Genomic DNA, 23,419 nt, shown 5'->3' with positions numbered 1-23,419 from the left:
GAATATCCGAGTTAAGAGTTTCAAACCTTACAGAAAAAATGCTCTTCTCCACCCACGGTCCCTTTATCCTTGTATTTAACAAACAGTAGAAGAGCTACAAACTGTATCTAGCAAACTGAATAAGGGTATTTAAGGCAAAACAGGTAGAAGCAATTCAGCTGAAACAAACTATGTATGGCAGGAGCTATCTTCCCCCTGTAAGTCTTTCGTTGTCTGAAACAGTCATGTCTGAGGAATCACTGCTGACTTCCTTATATTTTTCAATTAAAAACCACAGCAAATCATACAAGTTGCCATGTTGTTACAGTTTGAGGTAAATCAGAGTCAGATTTGTGACTGAATTGCTGTTAAGTAACTTCAATTCTCTGAAAACAAACTGCATGTTTTGGAGACAGTGTTCTTCTCTAAAGTGATAACACAGGGCATTAGTATGCAAAAAGGACAATGCTTATACTTAAAAAAGGCCATCCTCAAGTTGGTGGAAAAGGAGCCCATCTGCCAGGAGGGGCAAACAGGGTAGGTGACCCTAAACACACAGAGTATTCCATCCCATATACGTCATACTCAGTATAAATTTGAGAGGTTCTCGCTCTCTTCTGCGATGGCCAACATCCAGTGAGGACTTCATCTGTCTGGTTCCTCCTGATCCTGAATCCAGTTCCAGAGACCAACTCCCTCCTAGCTGTGGACCCATCCGCTCATGTCTGTTCTGCAGCATTTGTGGTGAACTATAGTCATCGAGAGGTGGGCTATATTTGAATATATTTTATTACTTTCTAATTATTTTCATTATTATTATTACCATTATTATTTTATTAAAGCTGTAGTTTTAGCTTCTAACTCATAAGTCTTTTTTTCCTCTCATTTCCCTCTCTCCTTTCCCTGCTTGGGGAGGAAGAATTTTGAAGGCTCAATTGCACAGTTTTAGCTGCTGAATTTGAGGGGGGTGGAAGGGAGGGGAACTGTGACACGTGATGGAGGTAACTTAATTTTTTGTTCATTATCTGAACAAGTAAGATAAGTCACTACTTCTGAGAACACAATGCACTGGGAAGACTTGTTTCTCTCCTGCATGTAAAGATCTGGTCATAGGAATGATAGGAATGGTTGGCCTCGATGATCCGGTGGGTCTCTTCCAACCTGGTGATTCTATGATTCTATAAAACTGCTCCTGGAGAGGGCAATGAAAGGGAAGATTGATAGGTGTGAGATGAACTGACACAGTCCATTTGTCATTCTATCTTCCCTGTAAATTAATGACTCTTTGCGGTAACCAACATGCCCGAAGCAGACAAATCATACACAGCAGAAGAACATCACCTGGTATATATATTAACCTGAAAAGCTATCTGACGTCATTTTTTCAAGCTCATACTAATGGACAGTAAACTGCATCCTGTAGAGCGGAAGGGAACCTCTCTCACCTAGCTTCACATGTCTAGATCTGACCTTGTGCAGAACAGTTTTAGACTCACTCTTTGCTTTGTCATTTCTTATTTCCTGACAATGGAGGCAGGTCAGGTGCTACCAATCCTGTTCTTAAACGGTTCTCCTTTATGCAATACAGGGATGTAGGACACCAAAAAGATGGCAGTACAGTCACTTAAAGTGACCCAAGTAAGGGCGGCTGCCGTGCAATTTCCCCTCCTTGATATCACCACTAGCACCAGCAGAACCACACCAAGAGCTGGTTTTGCCGAAAACTGCAGAAAAAGCAACCACCACTCTGTCACTCAAAATTGACTGAAGTTCCTCATCCTCATTAGACCGGCACATTGCAATTAACTGCTATGACATACAGGTCTTAAATCTTGCTTTCATTAGGGTTCATAATTTATCCCTGCTAACTACATAGTAAAAACGGAATGCAAAACACTTGAATGCAAAAATATTAAAAAACACAGTCAAACACAACATAAAAAAACATTTAAATGAGCAATGCATTTTGGTTTGCTTTCCGTTTGCTTTCTTCAACTCACACTTTGTCCATGAGCTTTCTCGTTAGAGCCAGTATGTTCAATGACTGTGATATTTTTTCACAGTGCTTTATCTTTCTATCTATTTTTGAAAATGCTGCTTCAGGTGAAAATGAATGAGTGGGGATTTCTTCTTTCCCTACAATGAACCTGAAAGAAAAAAATTGACAATTATATAAAATACTCAAAGAAATACATGAAGTCCAATATAAGTCTCTTAAGTTTTTAAGACAAGGTTGAAGTCACCCACAGGTCTGCAAAAGAAAATGCATCCTATACAGCTGCCAAGTCTTGTATGTCTTTGAAAAGATCACTTCACCAGCATATAATTAAACTTCAAATAACGGTCACAATAACTCCCAGGATTTTTTTTAAAACTAGCAACAGAAACATTACAAGGGAAATCCATCTCATACAATGCAAGAACACTATATAAGAAAATAAAAAGGCCCATGAAATATCTCAGTTATCTCCAGCAAACTAGGGTTACATAAAGGTTGATGATTACTATAATATTTTTATAAAGTATCTATTTTGTAAAATCTTCAAAATGTTTTTGCTCCCACCAAGAGCATCAACCTTGTTTTGCTTGGCTCCATCTTCAGCCCTCTTTCTTCAGTCAGAAGTTGATACTGTCAATATACCAGTTCGTCCTAGGTGTAAAATTACTATACATCAAGGGTAAAGGAGGTCATAATGGAAAATGTTTCCTAACACTTTGCACTGTAATCTAAATCACACTGTACTGCGGCAGTCTTATTGAGGGCAATGAAGGTATAAAACTTTGGTATGTAACTGAATCTCCCTGTAAACCGGTGATTTCAGAAAACTTTGTTTCTGCATGTTGCCACATAGGCATTTCATGTCCAGATTTCTGGACTACAAACTGCATTATTTAACTATTGGCACCTTCTATCAAATTCCACAAGCTGTTTCATGGCTGCAAACTCTATAAAATATTTCCCACTACCAACAACAGCAAGTCTGCCTTGCTTGACTTCGGTGCTTTTCTTCACTTATGAGTTGACACTACTCATACACTAAGCTGTCTGAGTAGTAGACAGGTAGCAGTTCTTAAAGGTCTTTTCCAACCTAGATGGTTCTATGACTTTATGAATCCTGAATTACAGTTTTGGAAAGAGAAAAGATTAACGGTCCTTCAAAAACATGCAACTACATGTCTGCATTTCCTTTCAATTATGATTCCGAATACGAACAGATTCCTCTTGTGCCAACATATCATGTCCTCTTCAAAATATGCTGAACACCCCAAAAGGTGGAAGAGGTTTACAACAGGGTGATTCTTCTGAAGAAAACTCTTCTCATACTATGCAGCTGCCACTGTGCACAATTCCTAAAAATCTTCACTTTAAGCTATATACTCACAGAATCTTCACTTACTTTAGTGCAGAGTATGTAAATCCTTTCAAGCCATCTTTGCATCTGAAACATAAAACCAACATTTTTTTCTACAGTGGGCTGCTTGCAATACAATACAAAGTGTTACAGGTTAAACATCACATAGAATGGCTGCAGATGAACACCAGCTTCTCATTAACAGAAAACATCTATAACAATTCTGTGGCCATCCCCAGTTTCACAGTTGTCACCACAGCCTTGGGACATCTCAGAAATGAAGGATACAGCATACAAATGCCAGTGCTTCTCACTTTTATCTATACCAAGAGTGCAGAAATTTTTAATGGATGGTGACAGAACCACTGGGGTGACAATGAAGATTTCATATGACAAAGAATTGTTGCTTTATGGAAAAGAAGTCATGATGAGTTTTACAAAACATAAATGTTCCTGCAAGGAGAGAAAGGAGGGTTGGACCTCAATAAAATACCCATCCTCATGTGAAAAACCAGCAGAGAATAGTTATTCTGACTTCGAGATTAATTGTTCTACTTTGCACAGTGCTGATCTCTGCAGCTCATTACTTTAAGAAAACTCTCAATCTGAAAATCCTATTTTTTTCAATTATATAGTGGAGCTTGATTATATACATCCTCCCTTACATACTACAGGATACCTTGCGTGAATTCTGTCTGCAATAAAGAGTCCATAATTGGCTGTGAAAGATTTAGGTTACTGACTTTTTTCTGTCCAGGACACAATGAGTGGAGCTGGTGCTTGCAGATTCTCCCTGGAAGACTTTTCAGTGTCTTGTTGGTAGCAAAGCAAAGAACAGATGCTTGGAGGTATTTCCCCTTTTCTTTTTATAGAATTGCATGGGGAATACATCATGTAACAATGCATTCCTGACACAATACATAAAGCACCAACTAGCAACTTATCAACTGCATCATTTCAAGCACATGTTCTCTAAGAGAAGACAGGATGGCAGTTGCAAAAGCTTCATAAGCAGGACTATATGAACACAACCCTTTGCCTTGTACCTGCAGAGCACAAGCTGCTCGCACCCTCCCGAGAACACATGACGCCATCTGCCAGAAGGTACCATGTGTGGTCAGCACACGGTACCAGTAGCTGGATATACACGAACAGCAGGAAGAACGTAACGAGATGAAAGATGTTCAATGATAGAGAAAGTCTTGCTTTATCCTGCCAGGTGAGTACCTGGTATGGTGCTGGTAAGATGCAACGGCATTAAACACTTCTGGGAAAATCTTCCAAAGGCTTCCTTTAACACATACATTTCCAAGGACGTTGTTTTGTCATGATGTGCACAGTCTTAAAGAAGTATCAGGTACAGCTACACACAACACCAGAAAATTAATCCTCAAGAGTTTCTCTTTTATATTGACTGCACCTAAAATACTGGTCACATTTATATGACCTATAGGAGTTAAATACAAATAAAATTGCTCACTGTATAATTATTATAGAATTCTGTAACCAAAAATACGTAAAAATTTTACTTTTTATGATTCTTTATCTGTAGAATCCAGAAGCTCAAAATTATCATAGTACATTTACAGAAAGATGGTCTGAAAGGTGGATAGAAACAATTGGTGAGTGATGGACTGAAACAAACAAAACCAGCTTTACCCAGAGATCACAGCAAAGCACTGGTACAACTACAAACAGACCCCAAATGCACAGGGTGTACATACACCCACACCAACCACAGAACAACAGTCTGGTATCACAAGCTTGATATTAAATCTCCAATTGAGTATAAGTTAAATGCCCTTTGAGTTAAGGGTTTCAACACATTACATCTACAAGCTTTCAGCGCAAGAATTAAGCCCTTAGCTTCTACTTTTTTTCTCCAGTAAATTAAATCCACACACTAACTGAAATGTAAACATGCATATAAGTGCTTCTAGAATAATATCAAAACAGAAGAGTAATTACAGCATGAGCATAGTGATGTTTTTGCCTTCATCACTCCAGTGCAACAGCATTTTGAGTTGCAAGTGTTCAAGAATTCCTTTATAGCACCACCAGATGTCCCTACCCAACTAGTGCTCAGACTGATCCGACTCGACTGACGCCATCCTACAATTCATCTGCTTTAAACTCTCCTCGAGGAAATTGTCAGTCAAATCCTTGCTTCACTAATACTGAAAACCAAAAGACACCTGCATCACTGAAGGAGAAAAAAACACTCTAACCTTCTCCTTATTAGTCCAAGAAACATGAAAAAGATTTCTAGATTTCTAATGTCTATTCTAATTACATGATCAAAGTTAATTCTATAAATTCTATTTAGTGCATCAAAACTTTATTAGCTGTTGTTATTTTATTAGTTATTCTACATAGCCGTAGACCTACAGCTAAGACACCAAAGATACAATTCCATCTATTTCCTCTTAAATTCCTACTTTGTTTAACTGTAACAGTGTAAAAGTACTATTTAAGTGCTTAAATAGAATTTAATTCTTGCTGCTTGCTGTCTAAAATGTCTTGTGTGAAGTCATGCAAACTAATGGATATGTGGAAATATTGCACATTATGAGTTACAAAAGCAAGAGCTCTAGAGAAACAATACTTTCAATAACGAGTAATTTGCACTGTAACTTCCCATTCTCTGACATTGAGATTTTGCTCTAATAAATGAAGTAGCAACTAAAACCAAAACTGTTAATCTAATATCGAATACATCATGAATTACATATGTTAAAGGCTTCAGAATACTGGTCTAAGGATGAAATTCCTCTATTTACTCACTCACTAGGTACACAACACCAGCAGCAATAAAAACCCCTCCACTCTGACTGCAGACACATTTCTTTTTTTGGGGGGGTCAACAAAATACCACCCAGGGACAGTGCTGAGACTTTCCAAATACACTGGTTGGCCCCAGCAGAGACTGCTGAGGTCCAATGCTAGCTGCACATGGCACATTACATGAACACCTGGCTGCTAATAACTGAACTAAGACTAATGATTTGCTTCATACAGCCACTAATTGGTAATAATAATACCACCACTAATTGGTAATAATAACTTTTACTCAATGCTTCATTGCTCAAGGGGTGAAAAAATCTGCTCTCTGCTGCTGACCCCCATGAGCCATTCAAGCTGCAAATGAGCACAGTAAAACGCATTACATGTGCCCAGCACTGCAGGTATCCTTGAGATGGGAAAAATCTCCATACTGTATTATAAGCTTGGTTTTAGTGTATTATTTAGCCTGGAAGATCTGAGATAACGAGTGAGTTGTATGTCATAGAGATACTTGGTGCAGCTCACTTCTGCTACCATTCCCATCACCCTGAATATCCCAGGGACCAAATCCCAAGCTGCAAGAGGGCAGCACTAGGTTTTGATCAGCAAGCAGTCATTTACAGGACACATAATCTGGTTACATTTTCCCATCAGCGGGGAATTTGTGCCTGGTACAAAGCCAGTGGCACCAGCAACTCTGCCAGCAGTCCCCGTTGGGCACCATATACCTGATCACACAGCAGAAATACTCTGTTCGGCTCCAGCTTGGCAGTAGCCAGAGCTGTGGTTGGAGCTGCAGGAGCAGAAGAATCAAGGAGCCATAGAAATAAATTTGGGTTCTCCAAATTCCCCTGCTGTGACAATTTTGGAAAATGAGCAAATACGATTGATTTTAATCATGCATCTTTATAACATTAATTTAACTTATGGCCACACACATTTATTTTCTCATAAAGAAAACAGCAAAAATGGAATTGAGCCAGGACTTGATACTAACACTACTTCCAACAAGACATGAACTAAATCTAATTTTTTATGTCTGTGTGTGTAAAGAGGTGCTGTATATGAGTTTACACTATTCTCCCTCCATCCTGTGGGAAGGAGACGTTCCCACACTGAACTGTAAGGCTGGATTCAGTGATTATGCTCTGGGGGTTTTTATTAGTATGCCTTGTCATTGGTCTTCTTAAAGATTTCCTCCATTACCAATTGCTTCACCCTGCACAAGAAGCCTTCACTTTTCACCCACAGCACTGGTAAGGAGAAAGCAGCTCACAGCAACAACACATGCCATGTTTAACAACATCCCCATATTGCTCATGTTATCCTTCAGGGCAAGAGTAAATTAAAAACTTCTGTATGCAGAGTGCTCATTACGGCCACGTGGGGAGGAAACACAGAAACATTGCAAGCACAGGACATGTGTTGGCATATTATAGCAATACATCTGCCTGTAAAGCTTGGTCTGGGGGGACCATGTTTTTGATTTAAGGTGTCTTGTTTTATGGAGAAGAGAGTATCGTAGTGATGAAACACAACTGTGTCTGAACATGCCAGCTACGTCCCTCGCTATTAAATCCCTTGCTATTAGGAATTAAAGGATATCTACGCTCCTTTGTGAGCTGTGCTGAATTTCTAGAGGATAATCCATTCAATAAGCTTTTCAGAGAGGTTACTATACCTTCTTCCTTCTGCTTTTCTATCCTCCATTCCTCATCTTCTCCCCAGTGTTAACAGTAAACAGCAACAGTTATCATTTTTCTGAGATTTGTTCTATCTCCTCTTTCCCTCTTTCTTCCCAAGAGTCAAACTCCTATTTTGTATTCCCCCATTTGTCCTCTGTTATATTCTCAAAAGCTCATTTCTTTTTCTTAAAAAAAATAACCTATTAGTACCTCTTCCATACCTCCTCATGCTCTGAAACTTTTCACCATGCTAATCAGCTAGGTGGTGACTACAAAACTGACAGTATATAAGCATCAATGAAAAACAGGATTATAATAAAGAAATTTAAGACTCAGGGACATGCTCTTAATCATTCTGAATCAGAGAAATGGAAGAATTAATTCACATTCAGTTCTAAGTGAATTTGAGACTAATTTGTTTATGTGGTGACTGCGACATAAAATAACATTTTGGAAATACTAGTTTTCCAAAAGGCTCCGTGAACTAAGCACAATTTCAGACCAGAAAGAACCTCCTCAATGCTCTAACTATGAAGAAAAAAAGTTTCTTTAAAATGAAGTATTTTATATCTATGGATATAAAATTTTATATCTATGGATATAAAATGAGGGCTAACCCAGTCATATCTGATATGACAAAGGAAACTGAAATCAAAGGTTGTTCATAGATGTGTACCACTAGTATTTCTCCCAGTGGAAGAATGCACGTTTTCATTTTTAGGTGGAAAATATGATTTCCAAACAATATGATTGGTCACACCACAAAATCTATTTTGACTTGTCATTACTTAGTTGTGGTGAACTTTCCAACTATCTGAACAGTGCCTAGATCCTTTGCAGTGACCAAAAAAGAACATGATTATTGTGTTAATCCTAGTGCCCACATCCATCAAGCTGTCAGTGGTTTATGACAAGGCTGCAAAAATACATTTTGGTCCTCATTTAGATAAAACTATGGGAAACTGGATCCTAAAAGTCTTTATAGATATGCTTATACAATAGTCTTCTGATGTCAGGAGCTACTCATGCTGTTCACATCAGCTTTAAAAAAATGAATACTCTGCTTATATACTTTTCTACCAGAAATAAAGCACATCAAATGTGAAATTTCAGCACCCTACTTGGAAACAGAGAGGCATTCAGATTCCTTTGAATCAAAACCACTACTTGGAACTGAGTAGCGTCTAAACACAAAGGAGCTTCCTTTCTAGATCAACAGCTACATGCAACACAGGAAATCAAAACACAGGAAGGTTCCTTCGTAGATGGTTAAGTAGCTTTAACATGGAATATTTAATGAATTTTTTTTCGCTTTTTCATTTTCATTTCACCTAATTACCTTTATTTCTATTTTATTACAAACACTAAAACTTGCATATCACACCAAGATAACTCAACCCCAAAAGAATATCCTTATTTCAAACTAAGTTATAGTTCCCTATAAAGATGTGCAGGAAATTTTGCCCACCCATGCACACAGAAACGTATCTTTTAGAGACACCAAGCAATCACCATATCAAGGCACCTGGAATGCAGAGAGCAAAAATAATCTACTCCATGCATGAGCAGCTGTTAACTTTTTTCCCCCAACAATGAACCTAAGCCTGCCCTTCATGCTGTGTGTCTCTATGTCCCAACTCTTCACAGATGATACAGGAGTGAGAAAAAACACCCACTTCTCTCTTTTCCTCCACTTTGCCAGGACTGGGATGGAAAAAAACTTATCGAAAGCTTTTTCTTCCCATCCTCTCACTAAGGGTCAGGAAGGAGGCCCCAGGCAGTTGGAACAGTTAACTCCAGGAGAATCAGTGACATCTCCCCACTCAGAGCTGCCTCCTCCAAGTCTCAATAGGACTATGAGGCACAACTTCTGGCTTGTGTGGAGGAAATCCTGAGGAAAATTTAAAGAAAAAAGGATTTACACCTCGATTCTCCACGCTGAATTCCTTCCTTTTCTGGGTTAAGCATTTTTTTTCTTTCTATTTCCTCATAGATCTTACCTATTTAACCCATGATGATGAAAAAAAATTATAAGGAGCAATTATAAGAAAAAAACTCTAATCTTGTACGCCATGGAAAACATGTAGCTTTCAGAAGGCACATCAGACATCAGGTTAAAAATAACTGAAATGAGAAGAGTTGTGGCAGAAATTCTTATAAATATTATACTTTGAACTATCAAACGTGCAATGCAGCTGGGATCAAAATGTAATGAAAAGTCTCATTGCTTTTGTTTCCAAAGAAGATTGATAGTTCAACATGTGTGTGTTTAAATAAAAAGTGAAAGAACGTGTCCATGGCATTTGTTTTAGCTGTGCTTAAGGTATAAAATGATCTTTTGAAAAGGCTATGGTTTTGTAACTATCACATGGAGTGAACATTAAACTATATTTTTTTAATAAGTAAAGGAAAGAACAAGCAGGGACAATATTCATGGAGAAGGGTAAGAGAAGCACAGTAGAACATGTACATTATTGTTTTTCAGACTTCTATTGAATGCATCATTTACAATATGTGTAAAGAAAGAGTAAATGGAGATGACAGTGTAGTCAACAGTGAGTTATGGTCTCGTTAAGCTTTCATGCAAATTCAAATAATTACATTTTTGAAGAAAAAAACTGTAATTCTGGCAAGACTGCGACGCTGCAATGGAAAAGAAAGCTGTTTATACTGAGGTTAAATTACAATACTGGATTCAGGGTGGTAAAACAAAGCTGCTATCAATCAGCACTTCATATCTGATTGCTAATCAAGTTTTGTGTGCTATTGCCAGATATGAAATCAGATTTCTAGAGATGCCAATTATCCTGCTACAAACAATGCTCTCATTTCTTCAGAGATTAGTGCTTCCTAAAATGTGCATTTTTGAGTAACTGGAATTTCACTCAGAATACCTTAAAAGCAAAGAAAAAAAATTTTTTTTATTATTTTAGCTGAATGCAAACCTTTCCATGTCTTTGTGTAGCAACAACACCGTGCTGTGGGCTCAGGAGCTGCAACTGAATCACTCAGATGGCCACATTCCCTTCTCAAAACTCTTCATGAAAGGCTCTGCCTCACACAGCTACTAGACTAAGGTAACATCAGTTAGAAGAGCTGACTAAACAATGAAGTTAAGGATGTATCTGCTTAGTTTAATTGGTTTGTTGAATTGTAGAAAGTGATGTCATTTTTCCACTACTGAATTTTAACCTTTTTCTTACAACTGTTCTATCAAAAAATGTTAACCTTCTGCTACAGCAAAAGCCAAACACTCTCTCCAAATCAGGCACCAAACAAAAATAGGAAATGGCAAAAAAAGCCTGAAGGCATGAAGATATTAAAGTCAGAACTGCATGAGGATACAAAGAAATACACCCTGACACGTACAAAAACCCACACCCACCTCTGCAGCTGAGGTGATGTTGTTTCATTGCTGTTAGAACAATGAGAACAGTCACTCTGTCACCAAAGGGACACAAAGTTATGAGATTAAAAGCAAATGATCTTAAATTTTCACCAGGTTTGGTTCAGGTTAAATAATGGTCACACCTGCAGCAATTCTATGTTACACTGAGACCTGTGCTAAATGTATCGACTGCCAAATTCTCCTCTGGCTTTTTCTACTGGGTCTCTGCAATTGGGGGAGACAAAAAAAGTTAAAAAAAAAAACCAAAACAAGAAGATAAGCTTGATGGATCTGTTTTCTGCAAATATACTTCATGCTATTTGCAAGTTGATTCAAACTTTCAGCGAGCTAACCTCTCTCACAGCGATTGATCGATTAATTCAGGTTTTCAAAAGAAATGGATACAACATTTGCTTTCCTCACATGACCCCATAGCTGGATTTGAGGGATATGTTTGGCTGTTTGCTTTGTTTCACTTTTGGGAAAATGGGATAATGAAGAGATAAACCACCTATATTTTTATATTTCCCATATCTCTGACATTTAATAAAACTGGCACATATAATGAGAACAAATTTAAAATGAAATATAAAGCTACAAAAAGATTTTAAAGAAATTAACAATCATTGTGAAAAAGCCCAGGCCACTGCAATTTAGGTTACAGAATGAACACCAAACATGTCTGGTAGATCAGCGAGGTATTACCTGCAATGAGCTGAAGTGAGATTTTTCACTCTGTTGCTCAGAAATATTCATAATTGCCTATAATGCAAAATATTGCCAAAATCATCAAGACTGTTACAGCCAGATACTGAGCCATAAGCATCAGGACAGCATCACTTTGTTGCTACACTCAAGCTAAATGACTGCATTGCAAAATTTGCTGCAACTTAATTATTTCTGGCTATATAATATTTCTTCATGACGACTGCCCTATGCAGATTTACCCGCTGCCCTGGAGTTTACACTCAGATCTCCAGCATGATGCTGTGCTATGCTGACATGCCTCTGAGGCTCACAAGTATCATAGGAAGTCTTGAAATCAGATAAAAATCTCAAAACTGTGCTCAAAGAACCACGGCATGAATCAAGTATTGGAGCACAGTCTGGGAAAACACTGCTTTGAAAATTAACTCACTTCTGAGCAACTCTCTTGCTGACTTACACTGCAGCAAGGGATCGAGCTTTATTCTAACACAGCTTTACTTTAAATTACTACAGTGCTGTATTTTCAGTGCCGCACATCCAGGTGCAGTATTTGAAATAGAAAGTTGTCTCACCAAAAATTAAAAAAAAAAAAAAGAAGAAGAAGAAGTTGAGAGACTGGTCATGAAACTTGGAGTGATATAACATAAAGCTCAAGTCCACAAGTGACAGTCAGGGGGGTCAAATATCACCTCTTCAATAGAACTCTGGTCCTTTCTTATTTTAGTAAACATAAATATTGTTTCTGAACATTTCTGAACATTTTCTTTGAATTTTATAACAACTTAAAAAAATAATTAACTCCCTACTAAGAATGTGTGCAACTACCCGGATAAAACACAAAATCCCTCCAAAAACCTGAAATTAAAAAAAATTCATTACGTAACATGAAATAATTTCTGCAATTAACTAATTTAACTGAGTGAAAGAACATGGCATTCATGAAAATAAACTTGAAAAAATTACAGCTGGGAATTTAACCACTGTTGATATTGTTATATACAAGACCAATAAAACCTCCCACAGTATTTTCACTCTGCAAATATACCAGGGACATTTACAACGACTACACAGAGACAGTATCAAAGGCCTGACAATTCCTGTCTGTACAGTGCGAGGGCCACCACCTATGGACTCCATCAGCATCCCTGTTCTTGTATGGACTGGCTTTCATGACACTAAGAACTTTCTTTATTTACTTTCACAGGAAAAAGAAGAAAATCAATGGAAAAACTATTTGCTCCATGAACTATTCAGCTCTGACAGCTTTCCAGTGAAAAAGTTCAGTTTAGAGTAATATCCAGGACGTTTGGACTGTTTTCTTCAGGGAATTCCATCTCTCTATCTATCTCTCCCCAAGCCAGAACATGGCTTTTGTCTAACTGCACCTGATGCTGACTCACAGACTGCTCTGGATGCTGCAAAGGCACAAAAATAGATTAGACAAGACTGAAGGCTGCTTAATTTTTAATTTGCAGTAATTAGTTGGAAACGAATCCAAGTTCTAGTGGCATGTTCTTGGCAGGTTTTTACCACTTTAATATACTCATCAACATTATGTAAACAGTTTTACAAACTTTATATAGCAGATGGCAATTCTTGGACCTCTATCATTTCAAGTGTTTATAATAAAGTTACAAAATGCAATTCATGCAGAAACCAATTGCATAAAAAATTATTATGGCTTTAAAAATTTCACTTGCAATTCCACAAGCAACTACAGCAAATGCTTTACATTAGCATGACAACCACAGTCAAAAAAACCTGACATTTCGCTGGGCAAGTTATTATTAAGTACGTGAACCAGGCAGTGCATAGCAGCTGTATAGTCATTCAGCCTACGTATTACTAAAGTTTAATTTTACTCATTATATTCCACTGGCTGCTGGCATACAACATTGTCTAAGAACAGTATGTTTCATGTGAAATATGCTTGACCCAAAAAATACTGCTACTTGAAGATTAAAAAGAAAAAAAAGAAAATATCAGTAAAAGTGGAAGAAATTAAAGGTTAATGAGAAGGGTGAATGTGCAGATTCATGATAAATTTTAAATATATACTCACAGAAGAGAAGATTTTAAAGAATTAAAAATGAACTACTCTTCCACAGGATTTAGGAACCCCACAGCACTTGTGAAAAGAGACAATTAGAACCGTAATCAACCACAAGTTGACGTTTTCCAAAAAAAATGTGAAGAAGCCATGTTTTGAAATGATGTGTTTCAGTCTACAACACTGAGAATAAGGAAAGGATTCATGGCAAGGATTAGGATGCTACAAATCATATGGAACATATGAATAGGAGTCTGTTTCCATGTATCAATAGGGGTTTAATTTCTGAATGAGAAGCTTAAGCAAGGGCACATTCTTCTGTAAAACATCCCACGGGCTTCCTAGAAAACACAGATTTAGTAACATCCTCAGTTCTAACTTTACTCAATAGGTTCTTATAAATCCGCTATCAAGATATCATTTAATGCTTAAAACAGTAAAAGATTGGAACTGGTTTTTGAGGAGGATAATAAAAATATAAATAAAATTCATAATAGGTAGAAAATGAAATTGTCTCATTCTACGGAGAAATAGTTGTCAAGAAAAAAGTGGTTGTCACTTCTCGAGTTTTTCATTCTGCTATCTGAAACCAAGATTTCCTAGGAAAAAAAAAATAATTCTCAAACAGCTGTATACCATACTAGAGATAAAAAATACATCACTTGCAAGTGAGTTCCTCACTCCAAAGCTCTAATCAGTACTCTCTACAAGCAACAAAACAAACAAAACCCAGAAAGAACATTAACATCCCTGGTAACTGATGTCTACTAATTGCAGAGCATCAGGAAAGCTTCCATAAGAAAGCAGAGACTGAATAGGATTGTCTGATAAATCTACTACCCTCAAGCACTCCACACAGTATTCTTGACCCTGTAGGTCACAACCTTTTGCTCCCAAGTCACTCATGCAAAGGGGGATAAAGAGGTTTAGCCCATTCTATTAAATCCCTGTAACTATTTGTTACAGTTTTAAGTCATCTAGTATTACATACACAGTAATCTGGGGAATCACAAATGCCCTTCTAAATGAAAATACAATAGACAAAATAGATGTAATTTAAAAATCTCTAAGGTAGCCCAAAACTTTGTAAGTTTAATTATTTTTATATTTAGATGGTAAGTAGATAAATTGTAGTAAAAAGATATAATAGGCTCCAATTATGCCTCAACCAAACAAATGTGAATTAATTCACAATACAAGGACATTAGAAGCTTCAATCTACAACAAAGATGGGGAAAAAACAAACACGGACCACAACTGGTTATGAAAACCAGGGTACTGTCAGAGAGCAGTATAGTCATAAATAAGTCTTTGAACAGTCATTTTTTGTTCTCAAATTTAACATCACTAACAGTTTGCAGTCAAATATAATATTTCTTTTATGGTGTAATTTGTGTGAACTCTGCCAAGTGCACTGTATAAAGATCATTACTTCACCTTATGAATCACTTTTCATCAACATACTTTTAAATACAGCTGTGAAACTTTTGTTCTAGAGAAAAACAACAATTTTACATTGTTGATTAATCTGTGATAGAGCAAAGGGTGGAGTCTGAGAATTTGGGAAGTTTTCTATTTTGTATTCATTTACTTGTTCAGAATTTTTAAGTGTAACTATTTCTTCTATAAATATATTTCAAATTACATAAAACTATGTACATCTTTATCTCACAAAACAACATCAGTGACGAGTGTGTTTCACGATGTGCTTGCAAAAAAATTGACCCATGGAAAGCAGCCAAGTGAGTTTTGGGAGAAAAATCCAACCTCCAGTCCAGAATATCAGAGTTCTGGACTTCATTAGGGAGTATATTTTAGCTGTATTTATAATCCTACTGCTAATGGTGAGGGTCTAAACACCCTAGAGACATGTGCTCTTCAAGGGCCATGCCTCGCAGCACAGGTAGAAGTATCTCAACTGACAGTCTGAAAGGACAAAATAACCAATGTCTAACTCATGCCAAATACTATACTAGAATGTTTCATTAATTATTTCCTCGTTTTCAGCTTCCTGCCCCACCCCTATGGGCCAGAAGAAAATGCGTGCAAGAAAATTTAGCATGTAAGTAGCAGAGGAAAGTTCATTATAAATATATCTGCACTATGAACATCTTCAGGGCTTTCTGACCTGTTTCAGAAATAGCTCCCATGGGGGGAGGTATGTTTATAAAGTGAACACAACCACACTACTTAGAAGGTCTTCTCTGAAGGCAATTTTCCAAAATGCTGTGTATTCCTATTCTCAGAACAAATATTCCAGAGTTAAGAGGCTTCCAGAAACAGGCAAGCAATGCTGATGTCACAGAGACTTGTGAACCCTTTAGGTACAACCTTGACAAAGCAGCGCATGCCTTGAAGCTTCAGAATATACGTGAGGCAAAGGCACAGAGGCTCCAGAGAGCCCTCCTCCGCATTTCGATTTGGTTATACACATTTTAGCGCTCTCTTGATGAAATTGCATCATTTTCTTTTATCTAGAATACGCCTCAGACCTTCATATGCCTTGCAAATGAGCAAAACAGCAGAATATCTTTCCTTACGTGGAAGGCACATCAAAATTCAAGAGGCTCTGTAGCCTCAAAGTCAAAGAAGATAACTGAGTAACTCTGCATCTCTACGCTAAATCTACTGGGTTGCCAGGACAGGTTTACATGTGTTAAGAAATTGTGGGGAGGAAAAGAAAGTGTGCTCAGGAGTTGCTGGCATTTCGAATAATGAAGCCGTAGAGACAGATGATGGAGAAAAGACATCTTTCATATTCTTTCAAGTTTATGTTGCACTGTCAGAAGATTTACATTCTCTTACTCGCTATTAATGTTGCCTAGACTTTTTTGTTTGGGGTTTGCACACAAAGTTTTTCTGTTATCCCATCAATACGGAATTTGCACAGTTGCAAACAGTAACTTAAACTTTAAAATTTATGTTCCAGATTAAATTAACCTATGAATTAACAATATTCATCAACTTTATGCTCTGATGCTTCCAGGTATCCCAAAAGTTTCGATACCAAATATTTCCACGCAAAATACCAGTAATTTTTCATTCAACAATCAAACTCTGAACTAAACGTTCTGTGAACTCAACAAATAATACTTCCCACCACTAAACATATCCACAGGGTTTTTTCACACATTTAAATACAACTGATATTCTTTTAAAGACGAGCACACTTCATTACAGCAGACAGCACAGGACTGCTCCCAGTTTTCCCTCCCCTGGGTCAACACAAGGAGGACAATGTTCTGCTTCTGTAAACTTCTTCTTTTATAGCTCACTAATTAAAGCAAGAGTTGAAGAGGTAAAGATGACCTGAGGTGCACCTTCAGTACGAGGTTGCATTTCAATCAGAGAAAGAATTATTTCAGTCATCAATATACAAAATGTATAGCATTTTCTGTAAGTTTTTAATAGAGTTGAGTTAATTTTATGAGAGGGCGAGGCAATTCTTGAATTCATTTGGCATCCTGAGTCAGATATGTGTTTTGATGTCCCGTACAAGTTAGATTTTGAGTATCTGCATACAGATAGTATTTTACTGCAACTTACCTAAATTTCCAGCACATCATAGAGCATCATGATTACCTTCTCTCCCTTCAAATTCTTTTCCTTTTAAAGGAATGTTTCTTCTTTTTCTATTGTTTATATTTTAAAAAGTAAGATATATAGCAATCGATGCACATAAACAGTTATGCTTTTTTAGATACAGAAAAAATACCAATATTTTTAAATACCATTTATTATTGACTATACAAATTTTAAGGCATTTTGATCATCCACATTCAACTTCTCCGGCCATGGGTGAACAAAAGAAGAACAGAGAAGTTCTTTAAAAACAGTTAGCTTAAATACATTTTGTTTTTCTCGTTAACAGCTAAACCAACAAGGTTTTTCAGGGGCAACCAAATGCACCACGCCTGATTTCCTAGCAATCTGCCCAGCAAGCATATTCCACGGGCGTACCCTCCTTGTGCACTCTCTGAGGTCTACAAAGGACCAGGTTCACCCAGCAGCCTGCAGTCATCAGTAAATCTGTCGTGTCTGCACAGCTGCTTAGTGTCATAAAAAAAAACCCAGAACTTTCCGTATCTTTGGGACCTTTATGCTTTGGCAAATCTGACCAAAACTGGCTCTCAGGTTCAAAGGTTGCTAGGAAGAAGACTGGCAGAAAGACAAGACAGTGCTGTTGCAAACTTCCCTCCTCCTTCAGAAACCAGGCAAAACACGGCTGCAGGGTCAGGGTTTCACTTGACAAACATAAATGAGGTTTTGTAGTTATCTCCCCCAACAGAAATTATGGCTGTTAAAAGGCTAACATGGAAAAGATAAACCTAAGAAAAACAAACTCTCCCTGCATCTTATCTTTTTCACATCTTATCATCTGGTTTTGTGGGAAGTTTCTATTGACATATGTTCACAATATGATTTTCAAAAGTTGCATATTAAACTCAATCCATTATATTTTGAAATGGCGACTCTCATAAACGAATTTCCTACCCCCTCTTTTCCTCAGACTGCCTTACTCTGTAAGCACAAAGCAGCTTAATTTTAATTTTAAATCCAAAGTGAATTTGAAAATCACACTATTTTTTACTTAAAATCTTGTTAAATGAGCAGTTTTAAAACTTACATGAGACATTTTTCTAAACAGATACATGGCAACTACAATGATCTGTCATAACAAGGTGCCTTCTCTTTTGCAAAACATACAAGGAAACACTAAAGAATGACACAAAGCAATACAAAACTGCAATATGTTGTTTGCCACAAATTTCCTAAATCAGTGTTTTAGTGAGTATAATTTAGACTGTAAGTACATTATGAAAAAAACCACACTCTGTAACACATCTATGCAAAACAGTAACAGTGGATGGAAGTGTATACATTAAAAACTAAATATAATCCACATTACATAATAAATTACTCTTTAGGCCTTACCTTCCTCACTTCCCAGTATTAGTTTAAAAATTAAAACATTACATCAACTTGCACACCAATGTCTAAAGGTCTAAATTCATATACAGAGAGAGACTATATCACTTAATTGGCAAAAAATTTACTTATTCCTCCCAGATGAGTCCTGATGAAATTTCAGAAATTATGACAAAAAGGAAAATTTGCTGTTTGCTGCTGTTCTTTGTTTAAATTGATCAGAAACACTTTTGCTCAAGGTTAGATCAGCTGAGAAACAGCGTGTTAGGTACTGCAGCATTAACCACGCAGTCACAACGTGAAAACAAATATAAAGAACATTTTCACTTGCAGATCAGTGCAGAATAAAACAGGAATCTAGATGAAAAAGCGAAGCGCTAATATCTGAGATATCAGTATTTTCCTCACCTTTCAATGGTGTTTCCAACATGAGAGAAACCTACCCCTTTATGTGTTTTTAAAATAGGGAATATGTTGGTCCACGCTACCATCTGACATGGCATGCCAGAAAGGTGTGGAGTTTAAATGAACTCTGCCAAATTCCTTCATGAATTACAATCATTCGTGATATATACATACATTCACACACACTTTTTTATCTTATCCACTGTTAGAAGTACCTACGCTTAAGGGTAAAATTTCTGTTAGCTGCCATGCCCAGACTGTAGCAACACAAGAGAGACAGCTGGAAAGAAATTGTATGGCAGGATTATGGCCATCATACTGCAGGATCATGACCATTCTTCTTCTAAAATAATTAAATGCAGTTATCCCAGGAGTAAATAAACCTAATTCTCAGCAAGTAACACTGCATTTCTGCTATGCAATGTTCTATTGTGACGTTATTCAAGAAACTCATCAAGTTTATTTGCTGTGAAGCCTGTCAGCAAAGAAGATTCAAAAAGAGAGGGAAATCAGAAGGTATATATTCCTTTTGTAAGCATGTGGCACTCAGCTGGACTCAGGCAAGCAGTTCAAGACTCAGTTGAATCTATTTAGATTTCAGAGATGTAAAACACGACTTCAGATACGGGTGGTCTGTGTAATGTCCAGGAATATATGAATTGGCTCATCTTCAAAATAATATTTCTCTGCTTTCTTTTCCTCACCTAATAACTTATATCCACTCTTGCAATAAAATCACAAGTCAGTGTCTGACAACACTGCACCTCTGCACATACTGCTGGGTGTATTGTACCCACGTGCCTCTTCAGCTCAAAATAGTGGGATTGATTCATTAAAACTATTACTGCCACTGGAAGTGCAGATAAAAAGTTGAAGGGCACTGCTTTTATGCAACTTTATAAACAGTTCAAAAATATAATTTTAATCATGCCCTGGAAAAATAATAAAAAAGTCTGTTCTCCACCTGTACAATTAGTTGTGTGTGATGTGCAGATCACATCTTTTAGCCAGAACACTGCTGGGGCCAGAAGAAATCAAACAAGGCTAAAAACAGCTGCAAAACTGAATCCTGCCACAAACTGCTGAAGAAGTCAATGCATCAAGCTACTATGTCCTGTAAGCCTTTTCCTGTAGAAAAATCTGATTTCCAGTTAAATGAACACCCATATAGTATATCTACACAGCACCTCAAGCTTAGTCAATACTTCCTTAATTCTTAACTGTAACATATAATTAACAGTGGCAAATTGTTGGCAAGTCATACACCTCTAATTAGGTATTGACACTGTCCTGCAACACATTCTCTAAATTGGAGAGACATGGACAGACCACTCAGGGGATGAGGAACAGGCCAGATGCACACATTCAGAGTTGTGGTCACTGGCTCAATGTCCGAGTGGAGACCCACGGTGACTGGTGTTCCTCAGGGGTCAGTATTGGGACTGGTGTTGTTTAACGTCTTTTGTCAGACACAGACAGTAGGATTGAATGCACCCTCAGCAAGTCTGCTGATGACACCAAGCTGTGTGGCATGGTCAATGTGCTGAAGGGAGGGGATGCCATCCAGAGAGACCTTGACAGGCGTGAGGGATGGGCCTGTGCTAACTTCATGAAGTTTGACAAGGCCAAGTGCACGGTCCTGCATCCGCGTCTGCGGAATCCTAAGCACAATTACAGGCTGAGTGGAAAATGGACTGAGAGCAGCCCTGAGGAGAAGGACTTGAGAGTTTTGGTGGATGAGAAGCTCAACATGAGACAGCAATGTGCACTTGCAGCCCAGAAGGCCAACCGTATCCTGGGCTGCATCAAAAGAAGTGTAGCCAGCATGTTCAGGGAGGTGACTGTGCCCCTCTGCTCTGCTCTCATGAGACCGCACCTGGAATACTGCATTCAGTTCTGGAGTCCTCATCAGAGGAAGGACGTAGATCTTTTAGAGCAATGCCATGACCATCTGAGGGCTAGAGCACCTCCCATACGAGGACAGGCTGAGAGAGTAGGGTTTGTTTAGCCTGGACAAGAGAATCACACCAGGGAGACTTTATAGCAGCCTTCCAGTACTTAAAGGGGGCCTGCTGGAAAGCTGGGAAGGGGCTCTTTATCAGGGAGTGCAGTGACAAGGGGTAATGTTTTTAAGGTGAAAGAGGGGAGACTTAGATTAGATAATAGCAAGAAATTTTTTACTGTGAAGGTGGTGACGCACTGGAACAAGTTGCCTGGAGAAGTCGTGGATGCCTCATCCCTGGAAGTGTTCAAGGCCAAGGTGAATGAGGCTTTGAGCAACCTGATTTAGTGGAAGATGTCCCTGCCCATAGCAGAGGGGGATGGACATCAACACATAGAGTACTTGTGCTGAATCTTTTCACCATCATTCACTGACAGGTTATCTCACACGAAATCTTTCAAGCAGCTTCAAAACCCAAACAATTCAAATGAAGTAGAACATCACTTGCTGATATGTGAGATCTCTAACATGAACGCAGCAGTAGTACCACTAGATATCCACCAAAACACATCACTGCAGGAAGTGTGGTATTGCAAACAGGGCTCTAGTTGAGCCTGGCAGGTGACTCTTTCTGGACACCATGACCTAAACTCAGACAATCACCCACCAACACTCATTTCTTCAATACCGAAGAATTTCCCAACCCCGAAGGAGCCAGGGTAGCCCAGCAGACCCCTAGCAGGAAGACTTCTCTGTATACAGCTTCCTCAGTATTTCCTCCACCTACAACAGACAGGCTTTCAAATACATTATTAATATTTTCTTCTAATTGCTTCCAAGAGGGCAAGGGGAATTCCTTCTCTTTCACCCACCCCATAAAGGATTCATAACCTATACACTAACCTACTAACAACCCGCTCCTTATCACATTTCAGTAGGTGCTATATCAAGCCAAAGATTCCTTACAGTTTATAAAGAAGTGAGGGGTCACTTACACATCCCCTTCTAAATTCAGGACCAACCACACATCCAATCACATGTAGACTTGTTTATATATTATGGGGCCCTGCTGCAGGCAGACTCGGTTACACATCTGAAGACTGCTCCTATTTCTTGTAGCTACAGTAGATCTACAGGGTTTGGTTTGCACCTTCACAAGACACGTCGCACCCTGCAACTGCAGTTCTCAGCCATTCTGAGGTCACTACTTCAGCATCTTCCACCAAGGAAAGTGGCAACTGCTTGTTAGTAAGTAGAACCAAAATACAAATCATAACACAAGTTCTCCCCTTGCCCCTAGCTATACAATCTACCATTTTTCCATGTTATGTCAGATTCCTCCTCTTCCAGGACTTTGCACGGGTAGGAAAATGACGAGCAACTTCCTCTGCTCCTGCAGAGGGCGGGTTGGATACAGAAGACCTGTGTGGTGCAGACCTGGCTCTAGTACCTGGCTCTGGGCACTTCTGGCTACCTAATCCCATTTTGCAAGCATGAAGCAAGTGCCCAGAAGCAGTGGCCTCCCTATGCTAAGCACAACCCAGAAGACCACTGGTCTAGTATGGATTTTTCTGAAAGTACCTTCTAGTACTGAGACTTTTTATGTAAATGAAGGAATGAGATCTCCTGTGGGGGTAGAAGATGGAAGTGGGGGTGAAGTTAGTCACCCATGATTGGTACTCCATTGCCAGGCCTCCAGCTGGGTTCAGCATTGCGTGACAGACTTGAAATCCTGATCAAGTCCTTGATTTACGTTTTGGCATGCCTCACCAGCACTGCTCAGCAGGACTGGATGAATCATTTATCTGTCCCAGTGCAATAATTCCTACGTATGTTCATAACCTTGGAAGAATCTATATAAAATTTGAAAAAAGATTTAGCTTGCACAGTGTTCGGCTGGATGATTTTCAGTCTTACACACTGAATTTTATTTGAGTTGTGCATTTACATTGGCGCTGTGCATGTTTGCAAATTTAAAACAAAATTAATTTGGGTAAAAATAATCATGTCCCAGGTCTTAATTTAGGTTTGAATTTAAACCTTTTTGTGAGATAAAGAGTTCATCAATTAACTGTATCAGAAAATGTTACTTTTACAAATCCTTGCCCACAGTAAAGCTTGAGTCAATTGCTGAACAAAATTAATGTAGCGAGAGAGACATACAGCCCTGGAGCATTTTATCTGAGTTCTGCCTCA

At 38.2% G+C, this 23,419-nt stretch overlaps 1 protein-coding gene across 2 annotated transcripts in view; it reads right to left on the bottom strand.

Moving 5' to 3' along the window:
* TMEM135 (transmembrane protein 135) overlaps window positions 1–23,419 on the bottom strand; it is a 185,584-nt gene that overhangs the window by 19,308 nt on the left and 142,857 nt on the right. For both annotated transcript variants that reach the window (XM_069883353.1, XM_069883352.1), the window contains 2 exons: window positions 3,378–3,419; window positions 1,980–2,126 (listed from right to left, as the gene is read on the bottom strand). In XM_069883353.1, the coding sequence (XP_069739454.1) occupies window positions 1,980–2,126; window positions 3,378–3,419 (189 nt within the window). The remainder of the gene's footprint in view (window positions 1–1,979; window positions 2,127–3,377; window positions 3,420–23,419) is intronic.

The sequence above is a fragment of the Phaenicophaeus curvirostris genome, chromosome 1, assembly GCF_032191515.1.
Source record: "Phaenicophaeus curvirostris isolate KB17595 chromosome 1, BPBGC_Pcur_1.0, whole genome shotgun sequence".
Taxonomy (NCBI): Eukaryota; Metazoa; Chordata; class Aves; order Cuculiformes; family Cuculidae; genus Phaenicophaeus; species Phaenicophaeus curvirostris.
This window is presented reverse-complemented; position numbering and strand designations above follow the sequence as displayed.